Source organism: Vipera ursinii (genome assembly GCF_947247035.1).
Source record: "Vipera ursinii genome assembly, chromosome: 12".
Classification (NCBI taxonomy): Eukaryota; Metazoa; Chordata; class Lepidosauria; order Squamata; family Viperidae; genus Vipera; species Vipera ursinii.
This window is the reverse complement of record NC_139525.1, coordinates 15,655,494-15,680,350: the sequence shown is the minus strand read 5'-3', so window position 1 is coordinate 15,680,350 and position 24,857 is coordinate 15,655,494. Positions and strand designations below refer to the sequence as shown.

At 45.5% G+C, this 24,857-nt stretch overlaps 1 protein-coding gene across 1 annotated transcript; it reads left to right on the top strand.

The window, feature by feature from the left end:
- Positions 1-1,767: 1,767 nt before the first annotated feature.
- Positions 1,768-2,556, top strand: LOC310645844 (claudin-34-like; the record flags this gene model as incomplete). The annotated part of the gene is made up of 1 exon (XM_083371864.1): positions 1,768-2,556. One exon carries the CDS (start codon positions 1,768-1,770, stop codon positions 2,554-2,556), a length of 789 nt encoding a protein of 262 aa, XP_083227990.1.
- Positions 2,557-24,857: the final 22,301 nt, after the last annotated feature.

Here is a 24,857-nt window from a genome sequence, read left to right as displayed (position 1 = left end):
TAGCACTTTTAATATGGCAGTTCAGGTCTCTATCTATAAGGAAGCATGTTTTTCTTTTAACTGAGGTCACTTTAGGCATGCAAGAGCCAGCTTTCTTAGCAACTACCACACAACAGAAAGTGTATTCTGAAAGTCCTGAACATCCACGCAACTGTCAGGAAAAATACTAACCTAGCTGGGGAAAAGTAGTGTAAACCCCTATGTTTGTCACCAGTGGAATGTTATCTAGAATCAATGTTTTCTATTGTTCAAACTTCACACGCAGTCCATGTATTTTATTGTTTAATCATTTACTTACTGGTGTAGGACATATACTGAACGTATCATTTGCAGCTGTACCCCATAAAAGACTTGACACCACCCACCCCCCTTAATACATGCTTTTTATGCTTTTATTTAGCAAATCATGTTTTCAGGAGGCAAAGAAACCCCTTTGCAAAAGTTACAGCCTCTCCCCCTCATCAGCTCCACGCACACTTGAGATGCCTGAATTTTAAAGCAATAATTCTATTTTGTTTTTGTTTCAGCTATCGAGATGATCGATAATCTATCTTTTTTGCAAGTCAGAGATGCTGCAGACCCTCTGCCTACAAAGTAGGTGGCCCAGAATTTCTGGCTTTCACTTACGTAAACTTTTATTGGCATTCTAAGTTGGACCTATGTTTAATATTTAAATAATATAGGCTGTTCAGTTTGTGGCGTGTGGTAGGAACTATTAAACTATGTTAATGGGGGCAACTTTTCTTAACTTTTGATACTCATATCTAACATTTTCCTATATCTCATGAAGTTCTGTAACTTTATTTATTTATTTTATTTATTCGGTTTATATACCGCCCTATTCCCAAAGGACTCAGGGCGGTTTACAAGGCAAAATTTAAAAACAATCCAATATAAAATTATATAATATAAATAACTGCTAACGTAATGTGTGTTTTTTCTTAACCATTGCCTAGCTGGCTGGTATTTTAATAACAATATTTTATGCTTTTTAAAACACCTTGCTTCTTGTAAGCAACTTAAATATTTTTAGAATATATTATTTTTCAGACTTTTGAATGAGGAAAAGCAATCATTATTTTTTACTTGTAAACTGCTGAGTGTCACTTAGTGAGATGGGTAGTGTATAAATTTGCACCATAATAGAATAGAATAGAAGAATAGAATAGAATAGAATAGAATAGAATAGAATAGAATAGAATAGAATAGAATAGAATAGAATAGAATACAATACAATACAATACAATACAATACAATACAATAGAGCTGGAAGGGACCTTGGAGGTCTTCTAGTCCAGCCCCCTGCTCAAGCAGGAGAACCTATACCATCTCAGACAGCTGAATATCCAGTCTCCTCTTGAAAATGTCCAGTGATGGAGCATCCATGATTTCTGGGGGTAACCTGTTCCACTGGTTGATTATCCTCACTGTCAGGAAGTTTCTCCTTAATTTTGCTGCTAAATTAATGTTGCTTAAAAAAAAATAGATAGGAGGGAAATTTACTCACCAAGGGAATGCATAGTGAGAAGTCTTTCACACATTTTGATTATTCATGTTTTCATGGGCAAGGGTCTGCATTACCTTATAAATATATGACGTGCTACTTTTTTTAAATTTGATTTCAGGAATTCTATGTTCATCTACAGAAGCAATAAATCACCTAATGAGCCAATACCAAGTGAAAAGGGATCAATGATTACAAACTGGTTAACTTGGATTAATAGAGCCCAGTTAGGTGGTTATTTCCTTGGTATCTTGGGATCCGTTATGTGCATCACTTCAACAGCCACCGAACATTGGAGAATATGGCATGTAGAAAGCCTGGACGGCATTAATCCAGGCATGATGTGGATCGGAATCTGGAGGGCCTGTTACCTGCCCAGCACTCATCCTGGTGAGAGGTACGTCTACTGTGAGGAATTCACTGAAGACCTGAGGATGCTGCCCAAGGAAATATTTTTGGCTCAAGATCTGATGACCTTGAGTTGCATTGTAGGAGCCATGGCCCTTACCCTCATGAGCTTTGCCCTAGGGATTGTGGTCAAAGAGATCAGGCAAAAAAAAAACCTGTTCACCATGTTCAGAGTGGGAGGTTTTCTGAACTTTCTCGCAGGAATTATGGTGTTAATTCCAATTTTCTGGAACCTACATTCCATCCTGGAGAACAGAGACATCCAGTTTCCCGAGTCCTTCAAAATGCCTACAATTCCAAAAAGCCAGGAGGTGGGAGCTGCTATTTACATTGGCTATAGTGCTGCCTTTTTTTTCCTGGCAAGTGGCATTATGATTATCTGCAATAAAAGCGTTTTGCAAATACATGCAGGAAATGCTTCGCCCCCAGCCGAAGTGTCACTGGCAACAACCCAGTTTAGTGCAAACTTTGGTTCCTCGGTGATAATGAACGTAACCAACCGAGAGGACCCCGAGTTCAGTCTCGATAAGTTAACATCTGAACATTATTTGGATATAAATAAAGATTCATTACAATCTATTCATCCTCAACAGCTCGACAACACAAAGAAAGTCCCTGATATATCAGTTACGCCATGCCAGTAAACACATACTACTAATGTTTGTCTACTCTATTGTATCATATTTCCAGTTTTCATTTTACACTTGCCAAATATCTCTTAATGTAAATAAATGCTATTAATAATAAATACTACAAGTAAATACTGCATGGGGCGTTAGGGAGGGGGGTGGGAATCTTTCGTGGTTGTTTGGAAATGGGGGGTAGTCCATCAACTGTTGTTCAGGCCAGGTCCGGGATTGATCGCGTAGGGGGGGAGCGGGGGTCGGTTGCCTCCGAAGCTCTGGAGCGGGTCGTGGGATTACCTATTCCCATGACGTTAGGGAATGGCAGCAGGTGTACGAACAGAGGGCCGTATCGACATCCGGGAGGGCATCTCCGCTATTTACAAGCGGTGAGGCGCTCCGACCCTCTGCTTTCGCCCCGAGGTCCCGGGAGCGAGGATGTGCAGCCACCTGAGCTCCGGCTGGTGTACTTGAACGCCAGGTCTGTTGTTAATAAGGCTCCTCTCATCCGGGATCTGGTTGAGGGTGAGCATGCGGACCTGGCTTTCATCACGGAGACTTGGCTGGGCCCAGAGGGTGGTATCCCTCTGGTTGATCTTTGCCCACCAGGTTTCCGGGTGCTACACCAGCCTTGGGCTCAGGGTAGGGGCAGGGGAGTGGCGGTAGTTATGAGGGAGACCTTGTGTCCGCAGCGATAAGAGCGGCAAGGTCTAATCACTTCGCTACCCTTATTGCGTCCGCAGATAATCGCCCGGCCGCCCTGTTTAGGGTGACCCGCTCCCTCCTTAATCAGGAGGTGAGAGAGGAGCCCTTGCAGGGTCGTGCCGAGGAGTTTAGTCAACATCTGTCAGAAAAAATTGCTCGGATTCGGACCGGTTTGGACTCCGACTGGGCAGAGTCTGACGATCAGGACACGGGTGGTCTTGTCGATGTTATCTGGGAGGAGTTTGATCCTGTGACTCCGGAGGAAGTGGACAGGATTATGGGGAGGTTGAGCTCCACCACATGTTTATTGGACCCATGCCCTTCCTGGCTGGTTTATGCGGCTCAGGAGGGGACACAAGGCTGGTTCCAGTCAGTTATATCTGCGTCTTTGAGTGAGGGTAGTTTCCCCGCCGTCTTGAAGGAGGCGGTGGTGAGACCTCTCCTCAAGAAGCCTGCCTTGGACCCAGCTGTGTTAAATAACTTTCGTCCGGTCTCCGACCTTCGCTTTCTTGCGAAGGTAGTTGAGAGTGTGGTGGCGCATCAGCTCCCTCTGGTTCTGGATGAAGCGGATTATCTAGACCCATACCAATCGGGTTTCAGACCCGGGTACAGCACGGAGACGGCATTGGTCGCTCTGGTGAATGACTTCTGGAGGGCCCGGGACAGGGGATATTCCTCTGTCCTAGTCCTATTAGACCTCTCAGCGGCTTTCGATACCATCGACCATGGTATCCTGCTGCAGCGTCTCAGGGGATTGGGAGTGGGAGGCACGGTTCTTCGGTGGTTCTCCTCCTATCTCCTGGGACGTTCGCAGTCGGTGTTGGCAGGAGGGCAGAGGTCAACCTCGAGGCCTCTCGCCTGTGGAGTTCCTCAGGGGTCGGTCCTCTCGCCTCTCCTGTTCAACATCTACATGAAACCGCTGGGTGAGATCATTCGTGGTTTTGGAGTTGGGTATCATCAGTATGCTGATGATACCCAGCTTTTTATTTCCACCACAAACCACCCCAGTGATGCCCTCGACGTGATGTCCCGTTGCCTGGAAGCGGTTCGGGTCTGGATGGGGAAGAACAGGCTTCAACTCAACCCTGACAAGACTGATTGGCTGTGCGTACCGGCATCTTGGGATATTCAGAACATTCCATCTCTTTCTATGGGGGGTGAGATATTACCCCCCGTAGATAGGGCTCGCAACTTGGGAGTCCTCCTAGATTCACAGCTTTCTTTGGAAGACCACATAATAACTGTGACTAGGGGGCCTTTGCCCAGGTTCGCCTGGTGCGCCAGTTGCGACCCTATCTAGACCGGGATGCCCTGCGTACGGTCACTCATGTGCTCGTGACCTCTTGTGTAGACTACTGCAATGCTCTCTACATGGGGCTGCCCTTGAGGACCACTTGGAGGCTCCAACTGGTACAGAATGCAGCCGCGAGAGTTGTGTTGGGAGTCTCCCGATACTCCCATGTTACACCTCTGCTCCGTGAGCTGCATTGGCTCCCAGTTGTCATCCGGGTGAGATCCAAGGTTCTGGTAATGGTTTTCAAGGCCCTACATGGCATGGGTCCGGAGTACCTTAGGGAACACCTGCTGCCAGCGTCAACCTCCCTCCGCCCTGTGCGTTCCCACAGAGAGGGCTTCCTCAGGGTGCCACCGGTCAGAGAATGTTGTCTGGTGGCCCCCAGGGGGAGGTCCTTCTCTGTGGGCGCCCCGGATTTATGGAATCATTTGCCGGTTGAGCTCCGGATGGCACCCGACCTTCGCTCCTTCCGACGTGATCTGAAGACTTATTTGTTCGAACAAGCCGGCCTGGCCTGATGGGGGATGGGTTTGGATTTTATTGTTGTTTTAAATGTATTTTAACCTATTGTTGTAACTTGGGCATCTCATTTAATTCTTTCTTAACTTTTGTATTTTTGTACTTTTATATGTTTGCCCTGTTCACCGCCCTGAGTCCTTTGTGAGAAGGGCAGTATACAAATAAAATTATTATTATTATTATTATTATTATTATTATTATTATTATTATTATTATTATTATTATTATTATTATTATTATTATTATTTATTACTTTTTTTGTCATCTTTTCCCATTGCCAAACCTTCTTGCCATGATAAAAGATCTGAACATTTTAGAAACTTGCACGTTTGTGTCTTGTCTGAATTGGTCTAAATAGCTGTTACTCTGCGGCAGATTTTAATTCTAACGAATATGACTTAACTCTGCTCTTTTGAAAATAAAAGTGATGATTTCTGCCTAAATGAACTGGATTCCTATTGAATCTTTAATGATGGGGATCCAACGTCAGCCATCAATTCCTTGCCCAGTTTAAGTGGAAATGGTTTTTTCCAGGAGCAAAACTTTCCAGTGTTTAAGCAAGATGAATGAGGGTGAAATTAAGAGTTTGCCACTGGGTTCTGCAAAGAGTTTTGAGAACTTTTTTTCCCCATCATTCAAGAGGTTATCAGAGTTTCCCAGGGCATGAATGGAAAATATCTAATGTAAATAAAATACAACAGCGTAAGCCTTGTACATATACCGGTAGTTATTTGCTGTGTATGTTGTGCTTATGTATTAGGTATTATATACGGTATACCTTGGACATCAGATCTCAATGGAAGGTGATACAAGAAAGGAAATTGAAACGGCTTGTTTAGAACAGAACAGAACAGAACAGAACAGAACAGAACAGAATAGAATAGAATAGGAAGGGACCTTGGAGATCTTCTAGTCCAGCCCCCTGGGGCTCAAGCAGTAGTTAAATGTGGTTGGCAGGCACTTGGCAAGCTAAGCGTACTTTTCTTTTTTCTTTTACAAAATTTTATTGAATATACAGTTAAAAACACAGAAAACACAGTGGACATGATACAACCTCCCTGGCTTAAACAATACTATTAGTATTACCTTGTGAAAAGAAAAAGAAAAAGGTTTCTTTACGATGTAACAAAATATACGTACGTATAGAATCTGTGCACTCTTTAGTAAATATTCTTTCGATCGTGCACATTGTAGTTAAATAACTTTCAATTCTGTCTTATAGAGAATTCTGGCGTAAAGATTTCTACGCTATCGACTTATCCATCAAGGTTTGTCCCAGCCTTCCTCCTTAACTCTAGCCATTTATACCAGGGGTCTTCAAACCAGTGGCGTAGCGTGGGGGGTGCAGGGGGGGCCGGCCGCACCGGGCGCAACATCTGGGGGGGCGCCCATTAAGCTCGCCGGAGGGGGACTATTCTGCTTCACCGAGGGTCGGAGGAGCGAGCGAGTGGGCGGAGCATAGAAAGCAACCGCATTCGCTGCGCCCAGCCAGAGCGGGATCCCGTCCTCTCGCGGCTGCGGATCGCCTCCTTTCACGGGTGGGGGTGGGGAGGCTTGGCGGCGTCTCGCCTCCCTCTCTTTCTCCTGCCGCGGCTCTCCTCCGCTTGGCTCTCAACCTGCAAGCCCAGCCCCCCCCCAGCTCCCGCCCCCATCTCCTTTCCCGGAGGTAAAGGTAACAACTGCAGCCGCCGCACCTGCGGCTGCTTGCTGCTCCTCCTCCTCCTCCTTCTCCTCCTCCTGCCGTATTGACTCTCTGTGGCCACTCGGTTCCCCCTGCAGGAGGCGATCAGGACGCCCCCCCGACACACGTCACACGTCGCCAGCAGCGAGAGTTTCCAGCCAGTCCGGCAAATCTTTGGGGTGAGGTGCCAAAGAGAAGGAGGCGGCTTGGCTTGGATAAGCAGCGTCTGGGCAGAAAATAGGTCAGGCGCCACAGCAAGTATGAACTCCTGGGGTTCAGCCTAAGCAGGCAAAGCTGCAGGGTGGGTTGGTTGGCTTTTCCGGCTTTGGAATAACCTTGGGAAGCTGAGGCATTGTAAGTTGGAAGTCATTGTTTGTCGCCTAACATGTTGGGTCAACCCCACGCCACATGCTAAGCCATAAACCGTGGTTGGTATCCAGGGTTTAGGACAAGATGGAGAAAACTAGCCAATTGTGGGATCATAAATCTTGATGAAGCCCATCATCGCTCCATGTGATGTATGCACTCAATCTACAAACGTAGTCCAAGCCTATTCACATCTGTTGTAAGGTCATTCTCTCGTGGGGTTTATCCTGACGTCCACTAAGAGTGGAACAAACATGCCCCATTAACCATTTTCAACGCCATGTCCTCTCTTTGTCTCATCCTAAATCACAGCTGAGGCACCTTAAAGTTGCCTTGTTTCAGTTTTAAACTAGCATTTTCCCTCTTCTCCAGAGACCCTTTTTTGCCTTGAACCTAACTCAGGGGTAGGCAACCTTGGCTCTTTTATGACTCATGGACTTCAACTCCCAGAATTCCTGAGCTAGTGGAAGAGACTCGAGTGCTAAAATCCACGGGTTAGGGGGCGCAAATTACTTGCCTTGCCCCGGGTGCTGACAACCCACGCTACGCCACTGCTTCAAACTTGGCCCTTTTATGACTTGTGGACTTCAACTCCCAGAATTCCTCAGCCAGCAAAGCTGGCTGAGGAATTCTGGGAGTTGAAGTCCACAAGTCATAAAAGGGCCAAGTTTGAAGACCCCTGATTTATACACTTCATTCCAAATTTCGTAATAGTCTGTTTCAGTTTTGTTCTTAAGCTCTAATGTTAACCTCTCTCTCCATTTCCGGGCAGGATAGGATTTTATTTATTACTTCTTCTTCGGGGGGGGGTTCTTTCCCCTTCCCCTTCTGAACATAGGCGAGTCTTGCTGCAGTTCTAAGCGTAATTTTCAAGAACAACCTCTCCCCCATGCCTGAAGTTTTTTTGATCCCTGCATGCTACCTGCACTAACACACACCAGTGAAACTTGGAGACTAACCTGGCAATCGACACAAAAGCTACGTAGTGGAGCGAAGAGCTATGGAAAAAGAAACTTGCTCGGCCTCGCAGTGGCGTAGCGTGGGGGGTGCAGGGGGGGCCGGCCGCACCGGGCGCAACATCTGGGGGGGCGCCCATTAAGCTCGCCGGAGGGGGACTATTCTGCTTCACCGAGGGTCGGAGGAGCAAGCGAGTGGGCGGAGCATAGAAAGCAACCGCATTCGCTGCGCCCAGCCAGAGCGGGATCCCGTCCTCTCGCGGCTGCGGATCGCCTCCTTTCACGGGTGGGGGTGGGGAGGCTTGGCGGCGTCTCGCCTCCCTCTCTTTCTCCTGCCGCGGCTCTCCTCCGCTTGGCTCTCAACCTGCAAGCCCAGCCCCCCCCCAGCTCCCGCCCCCATCTCCTTTCCCGGAGGTAAAGGTAACAACTGCAGCCGCCGCACCTGCGGCTGCTTGCTGCTCCTCCTCCTCCTCCTTCTCCTCCTCCTGCCGTATTGACTCTCTGTGGCCACTCGGTTCCCCCTGCAGGAGGCGATCAGGACGCCCCCCCGACACACGTCACACGTCGCCAGCAGCGAGAGTTTCCAGCCAGTCCGGCAAATCTTTGGGGTGAGGTGCCAAAGAGAAGGAGGCGGCTTGGCTTGGATAAGCAGCGTCTGGGCAGAAAATAGGTCAGGCGCCACAGCAAGTATGAACTCCTGGGGTTCAGCCTAAGCAGGCAAAGCTGCAGGGTGGGTTGGTTGGCTTTTCCGGCTTTGGAATAACCTTGGGAAGCTGAGGCATTGTAAGTTGGAAGTCATTGTTTGTCGCCTAACATGTTGGGTCAACCCCACGCCACATGCTAAGCCATAAACCGTGGTTGGTATCCAGGGTTTAGGACAAGATGGAGAAAACTAGCCAATTGTGGGATCATAAATCTTGATGAAGCCCATCATCGCTCCATGTGATGTATGCACTCAATCTACAAACGTAGTCCAAGCCTATTCACATCTGTTGTAAGGTCATTCTCTCGTGGGGTTTATCCTGACGTCCACTAAGAGTGGAACAAACATGCCCCATTAACCATTTTCAACGCCATGTCCTCTCTTTGTCTCATCCTAAATCACAGCTGAGGCACCTTAAAGTTGCCTTGTTTCAGTTTTAAACTAGCATTTTCCCTCTTCTCCAGAGACCCTTTTTTGCCTTGAACCTAACTCAGGGGTAGGCAACCTTGGCTCTTTTATGACTCATGGACTTCAACTCCCAGAATTCCTGAGCTAGTGGAAGAGACTCGAGTGCTAAAATCCACGGGTTAGGGGGCGCAAATTACTTGCCTTGCCCCGGGTGCTGACAACCCACGCTACGCCACTGCGGCCTCGGAAGACAAGGTAGAATCGGAGAACAAACAAAGGACAACAGCTGAGCCCAGAATTTATGTCGCTAAGTGAGAAATTTGCTAAGTAACTCCCTCCCCCCAGCCACCACCCTCCCACCCGTCCATGGCTTACAAGGGCCTGCCCCTTTGCAAGCAAAGCCAAGCTTTTAGTTACGGGTTGCAAAGAGCAGCAGAAACTGGATCAAAGGTTCGCCTGGTGCGCCAGTTGCGACCCTACCTGGACCGGGATGCCCTGCGTACAGTCACTCACGCGCTCGTGACCTCTCGTATAGACTACTGCAACGCTCTGTACATGGGGCTGCCCTTGAGGACCACGCGGAGGCTTCAACTGGTGCAGAATGCAGCCGCGCGAGTTGTGATGGGGGTTTCCCGATACTCCCATGTAACACCTCTACTCCGCGAGCTGCATTGGCTTCCGGTTGCCCTCCGGGTGAGATTTAAGGTGCTGGTGATGACCTATAAAGCCCTAAATGGCTTGGGTCCGGGATATCTGAGGGAACACCTGCTGCCAGCATCAAGTTCCCTTCGTCCCGTGCGCTCCCACAGGGAGGGTCTTCTCAGGGTGCTGCCGGTCAGAGAGTGTCGGCTGGCGGCCCCCAGGGGGAGAGCATTCTCTGTGGGCATGCCTGCCCTCTGGAATCAATTACCGGTTGAGCTCCGGATGGCTCCCGACCTTCGCTCCTTCCGCCGTGATCTGAAAACCTATTTATTTGAAATGGCCAGCCTGGTTTAAAGGTTTTGGGGTATTTTTAATTATTTATTGTTGGGGCTTAATTAATTTAATCTTTCTTTTAACTTTTGTATGTAGTGCTTTTATTGCCCTGTACACCACCCTGAATCCTTCAGGAGAAGGGCGGTATAGAAATTCAATTAAATAAATAAATAAATAAAAGGAGCCAGACAAGCAGGCAAGAAGCAAAAGGGAGAGAAACTGGCTTCCTGGAGCCAGGAGCAGACCAACTTTTTAGCCCCCTGGCAGTCAGGACGAGCGAGCGAGCGCGGATCTGGTGGGAAAGCTGGGTGGCACTTTGCAAAAGAAGGAAGCCAGGCTGGCAGGAGAGGAGGCTTCTGCCCAGTTAGGAGACTGCAGGCTTTCTCCTGGGTCTTGCAAGGCTTTGGGGAAAGCGGTTGTCTGCGTGCAAAGGCACGCAAAGGCAGCTTCCCAAAACTGCTCCCTTGCTTTCCTCCTTCCCCCTTCCCCAAATCGACATTTTTTTTCCCAATAAAGAAAACCAAAGAAAAGCTGGTAGGAGGGACAGACGGTTCATCTCTCTCCCCCCCCCACATACACACACACACACACCTCCAATTAGGTGCTGAAGCTAAATTGTCCACCTCTGGTCTCCAGTCTCAAAGAAAGAAAAAGGAAGGAAAGAAGGAAGGAAGGAAGGAAGGAAGGAAGGAAGGAAGGAAGGAAGGAAGGAAGGAAGGAAGGAAGGAAGGAAAAAAGGAAGGAAGAGAAAAAGGAAGAAAGAAGGAAGGAAGGAAGGAAGGAAGGAAGGAAGGAAGGAAGGAAGGAAGGAAGGAAGAAGAAAGGAAGGAAGGAAAAAAAGAAAGAAAGAAAGAAAGAAAGAGAAAGAAAGAGAAAGAAAGGAAGAGAAAAAGAAAGAAAGAGAGAGAGAGAAAGAAAGAAAGAAAGAAAGAAAGAAAGAAAGAAAGAAAGAAAGAAAGAAAGAAAGAAAGAAAAAAGAAAGAAAGGAAGGAAGGAAGAAAGAAAAGATCCTTCTGGAGGTTGCTGCTTTGGAGCGCCAGAAGATGAACCGCAGAGCCAGTGAGGGCTCAACACATGCAGCAAACGGTTGCAGAGGAAGCTGAGTCCAAAAGGGCCATTCAAGCAGCAAACAGCTTTCCAAAAGGAAAAGAAAAAAAAGTTTCTGAGTTTTTTTGCTGCTTGTTTGACTCTTTTTAGGAAGAGGTTTCTGGCGTGGTCTTTTGCTTCGGGCGCTGCAGCACAAATATTTAAATAAAAATATTTTTTTTAAAAAAGAAATAAATAGATCCTAGGTGGGTAGGAAATAGGCAGATCTTTAATTAGGCAGATAAATAAGGCATGCAGGTGGATAACTAGGCAGAGAGAGAAGCCGATAAGCAGAGAGCAAAATCAGGCATTTCACAATAAAAGAATTACGTCGCTCGGACATTTCGACCACAATTGAGCCCAGAATTTCTGCTGCTAAGTGAGACAGTTGTTACATGAGTTTTGCCCCATTTTACTATCTTCACAGTTGTTAAGTGAATCCCTGCAGCTGTTAAGTTAGTAACACGGTTGTTAACTGAATCCGGGTTCCCCACTGACTTCGTTTGTCAGAAGGTCGCAAAAGGAGATCATGTGACCCCGGGATGCTGTGACCGTCATAACTATGAACCAGTTGTCAAACAACTAAATGTAAATCACAGGACCCTGGGCACGCAGCAACGGTCATAAGTGTGAAAAACGGTCATAAGTCGCTTTTTTCAATGCCATTGTAACATCAAACGGTCATTAAATGAACCGTTGTAAGTCAAGGACTACCTGTCATGTGTTTCCTACACGATTGGCTTTTTCATAGGACCTTATCAGAAATTTCACATTTCTTCCAAAACAGAAAGAACTTAAGGATTTTTTAAAAAACAAACGTATGTGTGAGAAATTATATCTGGTATATCTCTGTGCATGAATGTCAGTGTATGTGTTTTGCATGAGTTATATTCGTGGCCGGGTATGTATGTGTATGAGTGCATGGAAGAGTCACATGTAAGCCTTTGTGATCAAGCTTTGATCATTGGTGTGTTGGGAAAGGCTTAAGGAGGATTTATTTACTTATTTAATACAATTTAGAGGCTGCCATAAAAGCAAGAACAATGAAAGAAAGAAGCAGATCGTAAACATCCAGAGAGACAAACAAAACATTCTGCTGGAATTCAACCATCATTCCGCTCCAAAGCCTAGAAGAACAGCCTCGTTTTCATGACCTTTTTTTGAAAATTATTTGGGGGAGATGCCCTTCTGAAGGGCAGGCAACCCAACAGCACGTTCCTAAAATCTTGGAAAGTCCAGTTCAGTGTTTCTCGACCTCAAGCACTTTAAGATGTAAAAAGGTAAAGGTTCCCCCACACATGCATGCTAGTCGTTTCTGACTCGAGGGGCCAGTGCTCATCTCAATTTCAAAGCCGAAGAGCCAGCGCTTGTCCGAGGACGTCTCCGTGGTCATGTGGCCGGCATGACTAGACGCCAAAGGTGCACGGAACGCTGTTACCTTCCCACCATAGTGGTCCCTATTTTTCTACTTGCATTTTTATGTGCTTTCGAACTGCTAGGTTGGCAGAAGCTGGGACGAGTAACAGGCGGTCACTCTGTTACGTGGCACTTGGGAATCGACTTTAAGATGTAGCAGGTTCCCATCTGGGTGGTCACCAGGACCAGAGGTTCAGTCTTCCGAGCTTCTGGACTCGTCCTGGGTCCCATCCTCAGAGAAGGGGGGGGCTCCGTGGTATCTGAAGTGGAGCATCCAGATTCAGCCACAGCTTTGTACCCTACAGTATCAACCTTGTGAACTCTCAAGCTTCCTCTTTCCGCTATGTGTTGAAGATGGATAATGATTATGTATGTATGTATGTATAATTGGATGCATATATATGTGTGGTACGTATCTGTATGGATAGATACAAACTTTCTTTCGAGAGCAGGCAACAGAATTTCATTTTTACTATGGGTCAGTGTACTCATAGTAAAAAATGACAATAAAGGTTATCATGTCTTGTCTTGTCTTGTCTTGTCTTACCTTACCCTATTCTATCCCATCCCATCCCATCCCATCCCATCCCATCCCATCCCATCCCATCTTATCTATCTTATCTCTTATCTTTTATCTCTCACTTCTTATCTCCTATCCTAGCTTACCTTTGAATGGTCACTAAACGGACTGTTGTAAGTCGACACTTGTAGGAAATACACACAAGGAGTACCTGACAGCGAATAGCTCACTCTTGTTAATATACTGACTTCTCAAGAGTCATTGACTGTGAAAGTAACGGCTTGTAAATCTTTTAAATCTCTCTCTCTCTCTCTCTCTCTCTCTCTCTCTCTCTCTCTCTCTCTCTCTCTCTCTCTCTCTTTTGATTTTTTTCATTTTTTTAGACCTTATAATGGAAAAGAAGAACCAAATAAATTCTTCAAGGGGCAACCTATAATTGGTGAAGCATCTCTGTTGCTTTGAGATCCAGTTGCTTAGCAACTATGGCATCACCCAGCCCTAGTTAGCTCTTTTGGCCAAGGTGATCTTTTTGTTGTGCATAAGAATCTCCAAACCCAGTTATGCTGAGGGCTTTATTGTCTCTTGACTCTTATCCTCGTCAAGAGCAGCCAGGGGTCTGGGGCTGAGCAGTGGAGGTGAGGTGAGGTGGACCTTGGTGGAAAAGAGAGGAAGCTTCTCTGGGAAGAGGGAAGAAGCAGAACTATGGGAGAAGGAAAAGGGTCAGAGAAGGTCTCAAGGAGTAATCAGGAGGGCAGTGAGTACAGCCCAAAATTTATACTGCTAGGTGAGAAATTTGTTACAACCTGCTCTTCTGGCATCCACAGATTGCCCTCTAGTGTCCCTTTTTAATGAAACCCATATCCTGTGGGATAAGGACAGGCAGGAAGATCATTGGAACAGCTGCTACCAGGAATTTTATAGCTTCGACAAAATCTTCAGATTCATTTGGAGCTTGATGCTGCCTAGACAGGTCTAGAGACTTGGCTGTGACATCTTCTCAGATCAGTGTGACCCTGGGGAAACCTGAGGAAGTGGATGGATTCTCTCTAGGCTCAGCCACTTCAACGTTGGGCCCCTCTTGGTGGTGAACATCTCAATGGGAGCTGGACGGGCCAGTGAGAAATGTCCCTTGAGGGGTCACTGCAGGACTCAGCGCTATCCCCACTGCTATTCAACATGAAACTGTGGAGCAAGATATGGGCTACCCGCTTGTCTATTTCAACCTATGACTGAATAAGTGACGCTCTCAAATGGCTGTCAAGGTGTCTGTAGGCTATTCGTATCTTGATGGTGAGAAACAGCTGGAAACACATCCCCAGCTCAGGGTTGAAAGCCTGCCAATGGCAGTAAAATCCATGAGTTGCACCCTCTTGGGTGGAGTTGGGGTTCCTCATGGATACCCACAGCTCCTACAGAAGAAGAAGATGGCACCTGTGGCTTACCTCTGGCTCCATCCTGTGCATCAATTGCAATGTTTCTTGGAATGGCAGCCATTACTCAGTGTCACTCACCCCTTACTCACCCTTGGTTCAGCCCTCAGAACATGTTTTATATAGGGCTGCTCTGAACTGGGAAGCGACAGCTGGTCCAACAGTTCAGGGACTCCTCACTGCACCCCAAGGCACCCACATAAGACCTCTGCTCCAAAAACTCTACTGATTTGCCAGTTGACTTCCAGGTATAATTTGAGGTTAAAAGTAGAAAAAACCAAGGAGATCATTGTCAATTTCAGAAAAGGCGGGCACAGCCACACTTCTCTGTGCATTAATGATTCACCTGTGGAGAGGGTTACCAGCATCAAATTCCTGGGTGTGCAGCTAACGAGTAGGCTGGCTTGGTCACTCAACAGTGAGAAACTGGTGAAGCGGGCACAGCAACAGCTGCATTTTCTGCATCACCTGAGAAAAGCTCGTCTTCCTTCCCCTGTCCTGACCACTTTCTACAGAGGGGACGATTGAGAGCATCCTGTTGTACAGCATCACAGTCTGGTTTGGAAGCATCCCTGCTTCAGACAGGAAGGTGGTGCAGAGAGTGGTGAGGATGGCCGAAAAGATCGTTGGCAGTTCCCTCCCCTCCATCCAGGACATAGGACAGAAGCGTTGTTTGAACATTATCCTGGAAACCACTCATCCTCTTCACGACCTGTTTTCCTTGTTCCCTTCTGGGAGGAGGGGGGCTTCGTGGTACCCTTGCCCTGTTCACCGCCCTGAGTCCTTCGGGAGAAGGGCGGTATAGAAATATTATTAAATATTATTAAATTAAATTACCCTCAGCAGAACATCCAGATTCAGCCATAGTTTCATTCCATTCAGCATTAACCTTGTCCACTCTCAGGCTTCCTCCTTCCGTTATATATTCAAGATGGACAGTATTTAATATTTTATTGTTATGTATATGTAGGGGTGGGGGTGTTTTAGGTGTGTGTCGTGTATGTTTCACTTTGAGAGTGGGCAACTAAATTTCACTTTTGATGGGTGCCATTGTGCCCACAGTAAATAATGACAATAAAGGTCACCTTTAAAGCCTTTCATGTTTTGGAACCTGAATGCCTGCAGAGCCACTTTCTCCCTATACGTCTTGCCTGCCCAATAAGATCCAGTAGGTCAGCTTTCTGTGGCTTTCCTTGATTAGAGAGTCATCTCTGGGGGCCAGGGGAAAGTTGCTACCTTAGACAGGGAACCACATTTCCCCTAAAGCTTCCTGCCTTCTGGCTTCTTGAAAACAGTGAAAATCGAATTATTTGATCAAGCTCGTGGCACCAATTGGCTTCTACGTTCCCTTTGAGTCATGAGGCTGGGTTTTGATTAGTAATATTTATGGCTTTATTTGTGATTCCTGGTTTCACAGAAGAATGGTGTAGCTCCTTTTAAATTGATTGTACGCTTTTAAAACAGTTGTGTATTTGGTTCTAGACCACTCAAATTTGCACGGGGGCGGCTTATAAATCAATAAAGAAACCAGCTTGGCCCTGTCCCTGTTTAGGCACGGTTGATCTTCATTGCAACTGTTGGATGTGCAGACATTGGAGGAGAGAAGAATCAGGGGAGACAGGTAGCCGAAGAGCCGAAGATGGGGCAGAATTGTTCAGTGTCGCTCCAGGAGATGGGATAAGAAACTGGGTATAAATTACAATACATTTCTGTTGGGCATCAGAAAACATGACTTAATGATAAGGGCTGTTGATGCACCGTAGAGATTTCCTTGGTAGATTCTCTTATGTTGGAGGTGCTTAACCGAGGCTGGATGTCCATCTCCATCAGGGCTGATACTAATGGATTGTTGCATGAGGCCATGGGCTTTATTTACTACAAGCTCTCCAAAGTCTCATCCAGCCCTTCTACGATTCTCCATTCGTTTCCTGCAGCTTCTTGTGATGGAGGAGGCTTTTTTGATGTGTTGGTGAAAGAGGAGATGAGGAGAAGAATTTTTTCTCCTCTTGCTTTTAGTATGGAATTGCCTTTGTGTCTGTGGACAAAGAACAGCAATTTGTATGTTCCAGTGCCATCTGGTGCCATTGGCTATAATTACACTATTTACTTAAGGACAGCTTTAGGTAAGGGTGGGAGACGACTAGTAAATTCACCAGTCCAACTCAGTTAACAGGGGAAAAAAAATCCAACGATTTTTATTCTGACCCTTCCAACTTTGGGGGGATAAATGAAGATTGTGGCTAGCCAGTCATCTTGTGGAAGGTGAAGGACAACAGAACTTGAAGACATCACACTGGAGAGCTAGTCAGGTAGATGATGCTATCAACACTTGCTTTCCAAGGACTTTGCCCAGAGCAAGACAATACTGTAGTAACTTGGCAACAAAATGGCTGTCCAAGGGGTTTACAAAATGGCTGCCTTAGAAATACTTATATAAAGATGAACAGATGTGAATATTTGCTGCCATCTCTGTAATTCCACCTCCAGATGTTTGCCACAACCAGCTAAGTCCTTTCCTTCCTTCCTTCCTTCCTTCCTTCCTTCCTTCCTTCCTTCCTTCCTTCCTTCCTTCCTTCCTACCTTCCTAACTGAATGAGTCATCCTTTTTAGCTTCAAAGAGAGCTTATCTTCAGTCCAGAGGCAGCTTTGTAAATAAAGCTTATGTTAGATGCTGACGTTTGGCTTTGCTGCCTGCCAGCCTCAATTAATTCATCTTGAAAGGTGGGGCAGGGAATGTGGCAGGATCAAGAGGAAGTGACTCTTAGCACTTTGGTAGCCAACTTAGGGGAAAATCATTTTTATCTTTCCAGCTCAGTGATGGCCTATTCTTTTAATTGGGGTGTGGGAAGTCTTGTCCTTCTAGATATTGAGAACTGCAGTTGTAAATATAATTCTTCACCAGACGGCATTGCCAAGAGCTATAGCTGAGCAACATCTAAAGTTGTGGGGCCAAGTCTTCCACCCATGATTTAACTGAAGGTACCAGAGGTTGAACCCACCACTTTCTATGTTTGGAGAAGGGGTCCTGATGATAATCAAGCCTCCCCCTCATGAAAAGAACATTCCATCCCAGTTTTTCCAAAGAGGATGGAATGGCAAGTGATAAAAGCCAATGATGCCCAAACCAGCCTGGATCATTTTTAGAAAGACAGGGCTACCCCCATTAAGGGATTCAGCACGATTGTTCTTTTGTCTCCCGGAAACAGGCTATCAGGTCACATAACTGGAAATTTAGTTGGGTGGACTCAAAGAAACAGCACTTCTTTGGGCATGTATGTTTTTAATGTCAGGTTAAATAAAGTCGAGGAATAAAAATAAAACTCCAAATTTGTTTTCTAGAACAAGCTTCTAGAGTGTCTACGGAGATTCTCAGTCATCCAGGTCATCTAGGAACCGTTTGCACTTCAGTTTGAGATGCAGACAACACAGACTCATCCCCAACAGCCTGCGCCTGTCTTCAACAGGGAAGGGACCCAGGGCAGAAGACATCCTGCAGCCAAGAAGGCTCCACACCCATTTGCACTGCTCAGGTGACCCCAAGGACACAGGTAAACCTCCAAATGGCCCCAACAACTCTCTAAAAGAAGGCAAATGGCCAGCTGTCTGCAAGGAGCATAAATCCTTCCCTTCCCCACCATCCAGTCAAGAGCTGAAGAAGCTTCTTGAATGAGAAGCAAAACGTCTTCCAAGGAAAAGCAAGAAAATCCAGTTGCCTCGTGAAAAAGCACCTTTGGGACAAGCTTCTAGATTGGCCTTTTGTGGCTTAGGGCCTTCCATGGTGTCATTTTATTTATTTATTTATTTTTAATTCCATTTATATCCCGCCCTTCTCCTCCTCATACTGTAAATCCCATCATTTCTCATCATTGGATGGAAGTCATAGTTCTATACCAGAGGTGGGGAATTATGGCCCATTTAGGTCTTGTGGACTTCAACTCCCAGAATTCCTGACTCAGCATGGTTGAAGTCCACAAGTCCTAGAAGGACCATAATTCCCCACCCCTGTTCTACACCAATCACATAAATCTCAGGAAGGTATCGGTACCATGGATAGCAGGGATGTGGTACCATGGACGTAGGGATTCCAGGCTGATTCCGCTTTTGACTCTGCCTCAGATTCTGCCATCTTTCTCCCAACAACTTCATTTCCCTCACTCAGTTGATCATCTCCTCCCATGAGACACCCAATCGTCAACTCCACCCACGGCCCGAGCTCAAGAACTTTCCTAAGTATCAAAATAAAACATCTGCAAACACCCACCCCCAATCAATATCTCAATATCGATTTCGCAAAGTCCACAACACCTGGCTACTAAGTTTGTTAAGTGCATATTTGTTTTCTCATGATGTTTTTATTATTTTGTTGGGGGGGGGGTTCCCCTAGTTTTTGTTGATTGCTGCAAACCAGTGATGGCGAACCTTTGAGTGCCCAAACTGCAACCCAAAATCCACTTATGTATCGTCGGGTGCCGGGTGGGTGTGGCCCATTGGGTGGGCGTGGCTGTGCTGGTAACAGCAGACTGGGTGGGACTAAAAAGATCAATCAATCAATTCCAACTTTGCGAGATTTTTTGTTTTTCTCGCAAGAAGTTAAAATTGATTGATTGATTGAACTTTTTTCTTTGGCACACGGCAGTGGAGGCTTAAAGTGCAAAGGTTTTATAAAACTCAGCTGAAGGCCTAGGACTGGGGTGATGGCACATGTGCCCACAGAGAGGGCTCTGCGTGCCACCTGCAGCACGCGTGCCATAGGTTCGCCCCCACGGCTGTAAACCATCAGAGCCCTCCAGCATCAAGGCAGGGTATATTAATATCTATTAATTATATTTTTTTCCCTCTGCTTTAGACTTATTTTGTATACTATTGTGTTTTGAATTGGTTTTAATTGGTTTTATAATTGCTCAGTGCCCAGAGTCACTTGTTTGAGATGGACAACCATATAAATTGAATGAATAAAAATAATTTTTAAAAAATCCAAAGGTTCTTCTTTTCAAATCCCCCGATGATCCATTCAGATTCATGCACTGTAAACTTCAAAGCTTGATGATAGACCACTGCACAGTGGGGAGTAAAATGGCAACAGCGTCCACCCTTAATGCGTTGAGATAGTTTTGGATTTTGGTTCGGTCTCCTAGGTATTAGTTAAGGGTTGCCTCTTTGCTTTCAAGAGAGATTGAGGCTCCCAGCGCCTGTTTGAAGACCTGAGCAGCCTATCAGCTCTTCTACACAATTCAGTCTACAAATTGGATAAGCGTTTTTCCCACTATGTGCAATCCGATCTGTTAGAGAAATCATTTATGTACCGATGACATTGACAATGGGCTTTGGACATGCACTCTGGAAAGGAGGCCAGATTCAAACATAGAATAGAATAGAATAGAATAGAATAGAATAGAATAGAATAGAATAGAATAGAATAGAATAGAATAGAATAGAATAGAATAGAATAGAATGAAATGGAATAGAATAGAATAGAATAGAAAATATGGAATGGAATGGAATAGAATAGAATAGAATAGAATAGAATAGAATAGAATAGAATAGAATAGAATAGAATAGAATAGAATAGAATAGAATAGAATAGAATAGAATAGAATAGAATAGAATAGAATGGGATGGGATGGGATGGGATGGGATGGGATGGGATGGGATGGGATGGGATGGGATGGGATGGGACCCAGATTGTTGGGGGCAATAAGCTGACTTTGTAATAATGCCGCTTGGTGTGTGTGTGTGTGAAAGCCATAATAAGCAGGCATATACATAGAATGAAGGCTACTGCTAAGCTTGTAAGCCACCCTGAGTCTTCGGAGAAGGGCGGGATATAAATGGAATTAAAATAAAAAAATAAATAAAATAAAAAAATAAAATAAATAAAATAAAATGGGATGGGATGGGATGGGATGGGATGGGATGGGATGGGATGGGATGGGAGAATAGAGTAGAGCCAGACTGGAGCCAGACTGGAAGGATACCATAATAAAAAAAGCTGTGAGAGATCAAGGAATACAGGCTCACCAAAAGTTATCTAGAAGTGCACCTTGGGCAGTTTCATGCTGTTATTATTATTATTATTTCAATAAAAAAACAGAAGAGAGGGATAAAATTTATCTGATAGTAATGGAACAACCTTGTGGTCCAAGCTGGTGGTCCAGAGAAGCAAGAGATGATGAAGAGATCTGATGATTTTCATAGATGGTAGACAAAGCTTACCCTTTCTTCAAAGAAATCTTAATCAGTCATCCCAATCCTGGAGCCTCCTTTCATTTGGGCACAATTCCCTGCCAAGTGGTGATGACAGCAAATTCAGATGAAACACAGCAGAGTGGGAGACAACTGGCACTTGTGGTGTGATCAGTAGCCATGATTGACATGACATCATCTCGACAGCATGGTGTTTGTGTGTTTGTGTGTATGTGTGTGTGTGTGACAGAGAGAGAGAGAGAGAGAAAGGGAGGGAGAGGGGGAACAGATACCTCAATGCTATCGAAGCCCTGTTCATGTACAAAGTTATTATTCACACATCATATGCAAACCTCTTTTGTATATCTATTGCCATCACACACATGCACAAAGGGATGGGGCTGTGATTATGCAATCGCAACCGCTATCCTGACTTTTTTTTCACTAATCCCCTTTACTGATGCTCTTCTCTGCCCCCTTCGTAGTCTCAAAGGTCTGGAAGACCTGTCAAAAATTCTTGAGTAGCATCTGACATTTTCTGACAGCCTAGGGAAGCCTGGAAATTGAGAGAATATTGAGGTCACTCTAGAGAGGGAGAAGAGTGATTTCTAGATATGAACAAAATAAATTAAAATAATAGGTAAAGGTAAAGGTTCCCCGCACATGCGTGCTAGTCGTTTCTGACTCTGGGGGCCGGTGCTCATCTCCGTTTCAAAGCCGAAGAGCCAGCGCTTGTCGGAGGACGTCTCCGTGGTCATGTGGCCAGCATGACTAGACGCCAAAGGTGCACGAAACGCTGTTACCTTCCCACCGTAGCGGTCCCTGTATTTCTACTTGCATTTTTACATGCTTTCGAACTGCTAGGTTGCCAGAAGCTGGGACGAGTAACATACACTCACTCTGTTACGCAGCACTCGGGATTCGACCCGCCAAACTGCCGACCTTCTGATCGACAGGCTCAGCGTCCTAACCCACTGGGCCACCGTGTGTGTCCCTAATGTAAAAATAACAGGAAGGGTTAATTAATTTTATTTTTTCATATAGCTACTTATCCTTATACTCTTATGTAATGGAGTTTTTTTTTCTTCCTTGTCCTTTCTAGTATGTTCTGATTTTTCTTAAAATATTAACAGCAATGTATCACTAAAGAAAATGCCATCTATTAATAATGTGCATTGCTAATAACAAGTCCTTTTATACTTAACCAAACTGGTTTATAAATTATGAGGATGAGTCACTGACGTTCTTTCACTACAGGCAGTCCTGAATTTATGATCGGGACTAGAACGTCTGTCATTAAGTCAGCCAGTCATTAACTGATTTGTGACTGATTTTATGACCTTTTGGCCATGGCCATTAAGTGACTCCAGCTCCCATCATTGGGTTTGCTTGTCAGAAGCCTGTTAGGAAGTTTGCAAATGTTGACCACACAACCCTGGGATGCTACAACTGTCGCAACTAGATGTTGACACCCAGTGCCCAAATTTTGATCCCATGGCCAAAGGGATGCTGAGATTATCGTAAGTGTGAGGACCATTCATAAATACAGGTAGTCCTTGACTTACGATCACAATAGAGCCCAAAATGTTTGTTGCTAAGCGAGAGATTTTGTTATGTGAATTTCGGTCCATTTCACGACCTTTCCTGTTAAGTGCATCCCTGCAGTTGTTAAATTAGCGACACGGTTGTTAACTGAATCTGGCTTCCCCATTGTCTTTGCTTGTCCAAAAGTGATCGCTTGACCCCAGGACACTGCAACCGTCATAAATATGAGTCAGTTGCCAAGCATCCAAATTTTGATCACGAGACCGTGGGGAACACTGCAACAGTTGTTAAAGGGTGAAAAACGGTCATAAGTTACTTTTTGCAGTGCCGTTGTAACTTTGAATGGTTGCTAAATGAACGCTTGTAAGTTGAGGATTACCTGTACTTTTTTTCAGCTGTGTCGTAACTTTGAACAGTTATTAAATGAATGACTAGCAAGATGAGGACTCCTGTAAAGGCCATGCTCGCAGAATGTCTCCAAAGTCTGAAAACAGAAACATTTGGGATCACTTGCGCAAGGATAAATTCAAGGATAACCTTGGGGTCACCATGGAAGGAGCAACAGGTGTGGAAACAGTGAAAGTGAGAGAGTTCACCCACACAGCAGCCCTTTCACCCTTCATTCACCAAGGGCCAAATTATCACCGACAGCAAATCCCTGTGAACTTGGTGCAGAGGCAGGACAGTGTATATTGGCTGCAAATGCCAAGCGGCGGATAAAAGCAGGACACGTATTCTCCTCAAGAAACTTGCCGTTTGAATTTTTCCAAACGCCCGAATTTTAGAGCAGGGTTGATCTGAGGTTGCACAGCTCCGCATTTGTACCGTGCCTTTTCACCACATGTCATTCTCATTCGGCTACAATCCGGTTTGCAGGAATCCGCCAACAATGAACTCTTTAAAAAGTGCAATGTCATGGCTTTTTTTTCTTTTCTTTTGTGTGTGTGTGGTTCTTCAAAGCGCTATTGGATGGGTTTTTTTAAAAAAAAATGCCATTTAAATATTTAATGACTCGGAACCCACAGGCATGTTTTGTGGGTGATCTAATGACATATCTTAAGTAAATAAAGAAACAGTCTATTACTGAATCCAATTCTGCCCAGGGCCTATGTGCTCAGTTGAGGTTTTTTTTTTCAGATTTCCCACTATTGACATTATGGGAGGAGAACTCTGTTTATAGCAGCAATAACTTTTGCCGTGTCACAAAACGTGTTAATTGGAGAAAGAGACTGCCAGATCCTTGCTTGTTGTCCTAAGTACAACTGCGTGCAATCTCTGATGTAAATTTCGCTGGAGGGAATTTTCCTCGTTACTTTTGATTGAAACAAAGCAGAATCCTCGGGATTCGAAAATCAACTTTTAGAAGCACAGCTGGATTTCAAGATGTCAAAAAATACCAGTTGTGCCCCACTGACATAAAATTCCAGTCACCATGAAAGATGAGCAGAAGAACCCCGAATCTGGGTCTCTGGACGGCTACTTTGCTTTTATTTTGGCCTAACATAAAGTCCGAATAATTTATTTCACTCTCTAGCACAATGCAGATTATGACCGCGATTGAGCCCAAAATGTACGTCGTTAAGTGAGACATGGGTTGTGAGTTTTGCCCCCATTTTACGACCCTTCTTGCCACAGTTATTAAGTTGATAAGTTAGTAACCGGTTCTTAAGTGAACCTGGCCTAACACTTCACCCTGCTAGAAGGTCGCAAAAGGGGATCACTTGACCCTGGGACACTGCGGCCATCGTAAATGTGAGTCAGTTGCCAAGTATCTGAATTTTGACCGTGTGATCATGGGGACGCTGTAAGAGTCATAAGCGTAAAAAAAACAAAAAAACGGTCCCCACTCCAGTTGTGTCTGACTCTAAGAGACTCTCATCTCTTGTTTCCTAGCCAAGGGAGCCAGTGTTGTTTGAAGATGCTTCTGTGGTCACATAACCAGGATAATGATATGCCAAGGCACACAGTACACGGTTACCTTCCCACCAAAGTGGTACCTATTTGTCTACTTGCATGCTTTCAAACTGGTAGGTAGGCAGGAGCTGGGGCGAGGAACGGAAGCTCACCCCGTCACATGGCGCTTGGATTTCGAACTGTCAACCTTCTGGTCAACAAGCCCAGGCCACCATGCCACCTGCATTTCACAAATACCCCTGCCTTTTTTTTGGAGATCTCAGGGCCTCTTTTGGTTCAATCCATCCATCCATCTTTATTTAGTCATACTGTAGATCAGGGACTTGCCAGAGTTACAGATTCCTAATTAACCCACAACAATTGATGAGACGCGGTGGCTCAGTGGGTTAGGACGCTGAGCTTGTCGATCAGAAGGTCGGCAGTTTGGCGGGTCGAATCCCGAGTGCCGCGTAGCAGAGTGAGCGCCTGTTACTCGTCCCAGCTTCTGCCAACCTAGCAGTTCGAAAGCACGTAAAAATGCAAGTAGAAAAATAGGGACCGCTACAGTGGGAAGGTAACAGCGCTCCGTGCGCCTTTGGCGTCTTGTCATGCAGGCCACATGACCACGGAGACGTCCTCGGA